This window comes from Diabrotica undecimpunctata, unplaced genomic scaffold (assembly GCF_040954645.1).
Source record: "Diabrotica undecimpunctata isolate CICGRU unplaced genomic scaffold, icDiaUnde3 ctg00000598.1, whole genome shotgun sequence".
NCBI lineage: Eukaryota > Metazoa > Arthropoda > Insecta > Coleoptera > Chrysomelidae > Diabrotica > Diabrotica undecimpunctata.
In genome coordinates, this window is record NW_027311904.1 from 649,287 (window position 1) to 658,690 (window position 9,404).

The 9,404-nt window shown below is 32.8% G+C and overlaps 2 protein-coding genes across 2 annotated transcripts; one reads left to right on the plus strand and one right to left on the minus strand.

Annotated features, from left to right (window-relative positions):
- Window positions 1-1,690: 1,690 nt before the first annotated feature.
- LOC140431235 (uncharacterized) lies at window positions 1,691-3,619 on the plus strand. The gene has a single exon (XM_072519169.1). It carries the CDS (start codon window positions 1,691-1,693, stop codon window positions 3,617-3,619), a length of 1,929 nt encoding a protein of 642 aa, XP_072375270.1.
- Window positions 3,620-6,903: 3,284 nt separating this feature from the next.
- LOC140431236 (uncharacterized) lies at window positions 6,904-8,148 on the minus strand. The gene has a single exon (XM_072519170.1). It carries the CDS (start codon window positions 8,146-8,148, stop codon window positions 6,904-6,906), a length of 1,245 nt encoding a protein of 414 aa, XP_072375271.1.
- Between the last annotated feature and the right edge of the window lie 1,256 nt (window positions 8,149-9,404).

Sequence of the window (9,404 nt, forward strand, 5' to 3'; positions counted from 1 at the left end):
TGGCAGTCTAGAGAACATCCGGTTTGATATCCTGTGTCCAAAATATAAGGAGGTTAATGAACTGTACATCTGCTTGACAATATCCGGTTTAAAAATAACTCAAGGTTAATGACCAATATCTAAAAATAGCTGAAGGTCAGCGACCTGACTATCTGGTGTGTCTAGACAATATCCAGTCTAAAAATAACTCAAGGTTAATGACCAATATCTAAAAATAGCTGAAGGTCAGTGACCTGACCATCTGGTGTGTCTAGACAATATCCGGTCTAAAAATCACTCAAGGTTAATGACCAATATCTACAAATAGCTAAAGGTCAGTGACCTGACCATCTGGTGTGTCTAGACAATATCCGGTCTAAAAATAACTCAAGGGTAATGACCAATATCTAAAAATAGCTGAAGGTCAGTGACCTAGCCATCTTGCGTGTCTAGACAGTATTTGATCTAAAAAATAACTCAAGGGTAATGACCAATATCTAAAAATAGCTGAAGGTCAGTGACCTAGCCATCTTGCGTGTCTAGACAGTATCCTGTCTAAAAATAACTCAAGGTTAATGACCAATATTTAAAAATAGCTGAAGGTCAGCGACCTGGGCATCTGGTGTGTCTAGACAATATCCGGTCTAAAAATAGCATTCGATTAACATCGTCTAAAATAACATGGAGGGGTTAATATTCACATAACATATTTAAGGCAAATTGGTGGGGGCTCCTCAGTAGTTTATCGGGAATCATGAATACGTGTAGTATGTGCAATAAATCGTTTTCGCGCTCGGATAACTTGTCGCGACATATGAAAACATGTAAATACAGAAATGTGAATGGTCATAATGACCATAATGGGGATTATTATATTCCCAAAAAAAGATTAAGACCTCTTAATTTGGAAGTAATAGATGGCACTGTTTCAAAATTGACACATGCGTTTAAAAACAGAATTGCATCTTATCGTTTTAATAGTGATAAGAAACTGGATTATTATAGATTTTTAGAAGATGTTAAACCCAAAGTTTTAAGCATCTTGAGTGAATATCTACATCAGCACAATACGATTAAAGTAAATTTTGAAATATTTGCTATTTATCTAAAACCTGACACCAATCTATCAGATATCAAGTCCATGAACACACGCAATAAAATTATATCTATCAGCACTGAACTGGATGAAGCATTTGCTGATTTTAAGGAAGCACTGATGACACAAGCCTCAGAATTTCAAGAGAAAGATTCAAATTGGGTATTACAGGAAATAATGTTTTTAGATGTTAACATCAACAAATTTAGTAGTATTTCTGCATCAACGTATATTCGTCTCCCAACACCTTTAGCAAGAAAACACGCTATTTTAAATATAGAAAACAAAGATAATAAGTGTTTTGCATGGAGTGTTATTGCAGCTGTTTTTCCTGCCTCTGGTAACCCAACCAAACCAGAATCGTATCCACCATACGATACTTTGTTGAATTTTGAAGGTATTGACTTTCCGATGAAACTAAAAGACATTAAAAAGTTTGAGACTCTTAATAATATTTCAGTAAATATTTATGGGCTAGAATCTAATTTCGTAACTAATAAACGGTAATATGAAATAGTTGGGCCACTGTATTTTACAAGTAATCGCCATGCCACTCATGTGAACCTTTTGCTTATCACAAATGATACACAAAGTCATTATTGTCTGATTTTAGACATGCCAAGACTTGTAAGAAGTCAAAAAACAAAAAACCATCGCAAAGGATACTTATGTGATGGATGTCTACAATTCTTTGTTAGCGAAGAAAACCTAAATAATCACCAAAAGAGCGACTGTTCACATATTTACACAAAACTTCCCACAACACAACCTAAAATTAATAAGCTTGGTGAAATAGGACCAGAAAATATACTGAAATTTATCAATTTTCAAAAAATGTTACCAGTGCCATTTGTTATATATGCGGACTTTGAAAGTTTGCTGAAGCCCATAGACTGCACCGAACCTTTTGGTGGAAATTCATATTTTGTTAAAACAGCTGAACACCAAGCATATTCATTTGCATTTTATCTTAAATGCAGCTATGACGATTCACTCTCAAGACTAATAAATTATGAAGGAAAGGATGCCCCAAAGGTGTTTATCCAGAAATTGGATGATTTAGTACATGAACTATATAACAATCACCTTAAACATATTAAACCAATGTCACCGTTAACAAAAGAAGAAATTAAAGAACATGACAGCGCTACCGAGTGTTACTTGTGTGGGAAGCCATTTAATCCTTTTAATCATAAGGTAAGAGATCATCATCATTTAACTTCAAAATATCTTGGACCCGCTCATAATTCATGTAATATAAATTACAAACTCTCAAATACAATACCTGTGTTTTTTCACAATATGAGTAATTATGATTGTCATCTTTTTGTTAAAGAGCTTTCAACAACTGGTGAACAAGTGTCAGTAATTGCACAGACCAAAGAAAAATATATCACAATTTCTAAAAAAATACTCGTAGAGGAGTCGAAAAGGGGTCCACATAAATACATAACTCTGAGATTTGTTGATTCATTTAGATTTTTGGCAAAATCTCTGGATATTCTGAGCACAACTTTAGACTCGGAGCAGTGTAAAGAAATTAAAAAGTATTTCCCAGATACTAAACACTTTGAACTTGTGAGACACAAGGGTGTCTTTCCTTATTCATATATGGATGGATTTGACAGACTTAAAGAAAAAACACTACCACCTAAAGAAAATTTCTACAATAATCTAACTAACAAACACATTTCTGATGAAGATTATGCGAGAGCAATTGATGTATGGAACACATTTGATTGTAAATCTATGAGTGACTATGCTATGTTGTACCTAATATCAGATGTCTTATTATTGGCTGACGTGTTTCAAAATTTTAGGAAAGTATGTCACAAAGAATACAATTTGGATCCTTGTCACTACATAACTGCTTTTGCATTAAGTTGGGACGCTATGTTAAGATACACCAAAATTGAACTAGAGCTTCTTACCGATGTCGACATGGTACACTTTTTAAAGAAAGGAGTAAGAGGAGAAGTGGCACAATGTAGCAAAAGAGAAGCCGTGGCAAATAATCGATATCTACCCAATTATGATCCACAACAACCCGAGTCTTACATCATATATCTAGATGCTACAAATTTATATGGTGCGGCCATGTGTCAATATCTTCCATATGGAAATTTTAAATGGGTAACCGATGTTGAAAATTTTAACTATTTTTCGGTGGAGGATGATGCGAATAAAGGGTATGTGTTGGAAGTGGATTTGGAATATCCAGCTCATTTACATTCTGCACATAATGATATACCATTCTGCCCCGAAAGCATGGTACCACCAGGAAGCAAATATCCTAAACTTATACCAAATCTCAACAATAAAACTAAATACATTATCCATTATTGCAATCTTAAACAGTGTCTTAAGTATGGTCTGGTACTAAAAAGGATTCATCGTATACTAGAGTTCTCGCAATCACCATGGCTAAAAAAATATATTGACCTAAATACATCACTTAGAAACAAAGCCAAAAACGAGTTTGAGCGGGATCTCTTTAAATTACTGAATAATGCGATATTCGGGAAAAACTTTAGAGAATGTTGAAAAAAGAAAGGATATCCGCCTCTGTACTCGCTGGGAAACAAAAACAAATTCGTTGGGAGCCAGGGCACTTATCTCGAAACCAGAATTCAAGTCTTGTTCTGTGTTTAATGAAAATTTGGTTGCGGTTCATTTGGGTAAAACCAAAATAGTTTACGATAAGCCTCTCTATGTTGGATTTACAATTTTAGATTTATCAAAAACAGTGATATATGATTTTTATTATGGATATATAAAAAAGAAGTATGGGGAAACTGCAAACTTGTTATACACAGACACAGACTCCCTGATTATGGAAATATATACCTCTAATTTCTATGAGGACATGAAAAGAAATATAGAACATTTCGACACCTCCAACTATCCAACTGATAATATTCACGGGATACCGAAAACACCTTCAATACTAGGAAAAATGAAAGATGAATTTGCATCTACACCCATGAAAAGTTTTTATGGTACAGGTGCTAAAGCTTACTGCATAGAAGCAAATAAAATAATACAAAAAGCAAAAGGCATTTCAAAACACGTAACCAAAACACAGTTGCAAATGAGTGATTATGTACTATTAGTAAAAAAAGGTGGTGTAATCTTTAGAAAAATGTATGTATTTGTGTCTAATTTACATACCATATATACGGAACTTAGAAATAAAGTGGCACTATCTTCGAAGGATGACAAACGCTATGTAATAAACGGTGACGTAAAAACTCTTGCGTGGGGGCATTTTTTATTTAAATCACATAATGGTACTATAGATGATCTTATTATGTTTGGGAATGAGCTGCTACATACCCCGGAATTAGCCGATTTAGACAAGATCCCCCTTGAAGAATTTTCTCAGGTTGATTATTTTCAATATGATTTATACTTGTAAATTGTTTAAAATAATTGTATATTTATTTGTAATAATAAAACGCATCTATATAAACAAATTTTTTTATTTAAAACCTTAAACAATTCTATTAATACCGTAATTATTGAAAAAGTCGAACATAAAGCTATATAATAAAATATTGGAGATATGACTGTATCCTTCTTAGGTCTTTCATTATAAAGTTCCAACCATTTGGAGTCACTGCTTCTACCACTCATATGTCTAAAACGCAATTTATATTTAGTGCTGTTTAATGGTATTTCAGCTTGTAAAGTTGGTAAAAAATTGTTTCCTGGATATGATTTCATTCTTGACCATGTCTGAGGCCATGTTTCATTTAGTGTGCCATTACTGTCAAAGCATACAAAAACTTCCCTGACATTGATGGGTTGTTGGATTAAAAGCAGATTTCTTACAATTGCTTGTAAAACAATAAAGTCTAATAATATCATCTTAATAATCTCTATACAGATTTTGAGCATCTATTTATAGTAAATCTAACAAAGGGAGTGGGGAGTCCCATTTATGTGGTGGGGATTCCATTAATCCATCACGATAACCTACTCTTCGATGAGATAATCCCATAGGTCTAGTCTCACTACAAAATTTACAAAATTCAAACACCAATTTCCACCCTTTAAATATTAAGTTTATTGGAATAAGTCTAGTTCCAGACATTTTACGGCAAATAAGACAAATTTTTTGTCGTACAATATAAAAAGGAGGTCTCGAAAATGTTTTCCACTCGTCACCACTAAGTTGATCATTCAGATTATCACAATATTTATATGACATGTTCCTCTCGTATCTTGTATTTGAACACAAATTGTACTATAAGTATGCGAATTAGTTTGAGTGGAGGACTTTCAGCTAATAAAGTTTACTAGACCTGACGCGGAACAGTCTAGTGTTACTATACCGTTAGGAGTGGGGGGAGTGCATCTCAACACATCTGCATCCGGTGTCAATGAGAGTAGGGAGAATATAAGAGTACTGAAAGCTCATTATTGTAAACAGTATGCACTCAAGAAGGTTACGTGAACGAGTTGAGCAGTTTTATACAGATATAAAAAGAATAAAACGCGATATTTTATTTTACGAAAAATCAAGGAATGTTAAAGAGTTACAGAAAAGTATTAACCAATTAAAAAGTGAATATCAAAATAAACTTCGTATGTTTAAAAACTTTTCACGACTTAGTATAAGTGATGCGCTTGCGTAGTGGGAGAGTTTATTCACCGGAAGAAAAAAATAGACTATTTTTTGTTTCTAAAGTCGAGGAGCAAAAGTGGATAGACTTGGTGTTTAAAAACATTAACCGTTTTAACAATAATGGAATGTTGTCAGAAAAGAATTGTAATGAATCAACACCCACAAAAACCGTTGTACATGTTTACAAAAACAGAGTTGGAAAACTATGCCATACCGTAGATTAGAAAATATGTGTCACCATATGAAATTCTTCGATCCTGGGATAAATTACCCGTCGAAGTGGTTCAGGATTTTGAAGTACAGATTAGAATTCCGTGTTTTATACACTTCAATCGCCCCGAATGGAGAACAGAGCTAGAAGGATTCGCCCCTGCTCAATCCAGTTGTCGTTTATGTAGGTTTGCATTGAAAAATTTAGATAACAATTATATTGTTTGAATTTAGTAATTATTAATAAAGTATTATTTTTTAATAAGGTATTTTTATTGCTTAAATAAAACATTATGTAAGAAAAAAATTTTTATTGCATAATAAAATTATTGTATAAGTAAAATACATTAGATAAAGCACATACACTATTATTATTTAAATGGTATGGGCATTTTGGCTCCATTATCTCCAAGGCTGGTTGTTCATCAAACTCTATAACTGGCACTAAACTATACTTTCTTATATATTGAGCCTTTTCTCTTCCTTTGACATAAACGATATCGACATTACTTGTCAAGTATCGAATAATATCATGAACTTGATGTACCGGGGTAAATCCGTTATTCCAGTTAAGACCATGGTGATTATTCATTAACCAAACAGCTTGTTTATGAAACTCTGGATTCAACAACCTCAATGAATATGGAGGTTTGAAAAAATAATGACTAATTTTTTCGCCATCATAAGTCGCCAACTCTTTCACGATAAATTTATTTTTCTCGGTGTTAAAACCTTGTACGTCTATTATTAAGCACATGTTAAAGTCTGTCTTTGTATGGTATCTAACTTGCATTTATAAAACAATTTCAGTCATGCGCATGTGAGAGGTTCACATATAATGCTATAGCGGCCACCCATCTTCATACATAATGTACATCTGACCTCATACGGAAAAGTCTCTCATTAGATGTAATTAAATCTTAATACCTATCTCATTATAAAAATATATTAAAAAGCCAACCTGTCCATCTAATAATATCAATATTTTTTATAATTGTTTTACTATTTTAGTTAAGGGATTATATGTAAATTCTTTCTCGTGCAATATCAGACAATAAGCGGAGATATCAGAGGTTGTTGGCTCATCTGTCTCAAATTCTATACGTAACACCACAGATCCTGATTGAATTACTTCTTTTTGTCGAGAGCAGTCAGTATGTATCAGTGGTGCAATCATTTTAAAGTCATAAGGATTAAATATTGGTTGATTCAGCACCATATGATAATAACTTTCTTGGAAATTGCCAAACATTGCATAAAGTTTCGCAAATCTATTTGTTTTAAAATCTAATTGTAGATCATTATAGGGATATCTTTCAGAATTTAAAAATACTTTAATATTTTTTAAAGTGCAATGATCAAATTTACTCATATCTTTTGTTAATTTCGATTTTCTGTTATTTTGGAAAGCAACAATGATGTGACGAGGTGTTTCTATTTTCGTACTAGTGCGCACAGACCAAGTATGGCGGGTAGAGTTGTTTAGAGCAGGATATTCAATCATTTGCCAAGAGCGAAATTTGATAGGTAATTCTTGATTTGTATGTGAAATCTTGTTAAGTCGTATCTGTTCTCGTATACTCGGTGTTATATGTGGAACCTCCCAATATAATTTACTAATATCAATTTTTGGTCGTTCGCTTTCATCTATGCTGACTACAGCATCAATATCATCATTTGATCTAATTAGTATTAATTCTTGTTTCATGTTCATAATAATTTTCCTGAAATCTTCAAAGAATCCTGATAGGAGTCTTAAAGGTATGCATACGTTAAAGTTTCCATTTGAATCCACCAACACACTGTTTTTGGGAACTTCATTATTGGTTTCCATTCTACTCATTTTTGGAAACCAACCAGCGTTTTCTAATTGCAAGCTTTGGTTTTCGTTAAGACTAAGATAGTTTTTAATACTGGATACTAATCCTACATCACGTACTGAGTCAACTACTACCCCATTTAGTTCGTAGCGTAGTTCGCGAAACATGAAAGCTATACTATTATTAATAAATTTTAATTTTTTTGGTATGTTATTATCATGCGTGAGTAAACGTCCTTCGATATAAAGATAACTATTTCCGGGGTATGTAAATGCATAAATATCTTGAATAGGAATACGTATTTCATCGTTATAACCAAACTTTCCAGGAATGTATGGTTGATATGTGTGAAACTGATATTCTTCAATGGTGTTGTCAATAAAAGGTTGACCAGTAACATGAAGAATTTCCATTATACTAGTACTTTAAATCCTAACGATTGTAAGAAGCGACGATTAGATGATGTTATTATTTTAGAAGGTAATCTCCTTATATATGTTTTTGGTATGTGAGAAAAAACTAGAACCATTATATACGTTTTCTAAGATGTAGATTAACCGTAACTTCTTCTCCTCCAAAGTCAATTAGTTTACCTGCTTGGTTAATAATTTTTACTGTAAGGTTGGTGATTGTCTTGATACCAACTGGATAATACAAAATATTTTGAGGAGCATCCTCTATTTTATACCCAATCGGAACGATTGGAAAAAATTGGTGAATCAAGTGGACAGGGTTTCCATTTAAATAGCATCCTGAAGCGATGTTACAATCAACACACAGGGTGTTTGCTCCCCATATTTCCACCGGTTTATCTGAAATATGTGTTTAGTTTGGAACTAGTTGTCGTGATTTAAAACCAAACAATTTCCCAATGGAATTTCTGGGGAGGAATGAAATTTCTCGATTACTTTTAATAACAACTTTGGAAGTTGATACCTGTGGAGTAATTTCTAAAGTCGCATCATTATCAATCTTTTTCATGTTTTCTTGAATAAGCTTTGTAATATCATCCAATTCATAAGACCCCTTAGGTAGCTTGTAGGTATGGGTAAAATTTTTGAAATTCCAGAGAAAAACGTTATTGCTTTCATCGACATTTGGAATAGTATTAAAACTATAGAAACTGGTTAGACCAATTTCATAGTCAAATTCATCTTCAAGATAAATCGGAGGATTAAAATTATAGCTCAGATTTGAAGAGCTTCCAGTAAGCGTAAAGTTTAAAGACATTTTACGTAAACATATTACATTGGTAGCTATTTATAGTAGTTGAATAGAAAATCTAGTGAGTAATGACCGCACTTGTATGAATCGTTTTGGATTTTGTCGTAGTTGTAATATATCTGTACATTACCTTTACTTAAAAAATATTTTATTACATTTTGTGGTGGGGGTAAATCTCCATATGAATCAAAGTAAGTTACTTGAGATTTAGATTTTACATAAGCTACCCAGTGTGTTCCCTCACCACTCCTTGAATCTAAATTTATAACACCACATTCGTTTTTATGAATATTTTTAGGTAACGTATCTCTCATGAATACACCTCTAAAATATGGTAATGTTTTACCATACTTTATTATATCTGTATTTGTTAAAGCGTGATGAGGAAGGTTTAGTTTTTTGAGTAAGGTTTTAAATATAAAATCCACAAGGAAAATAATTCCTG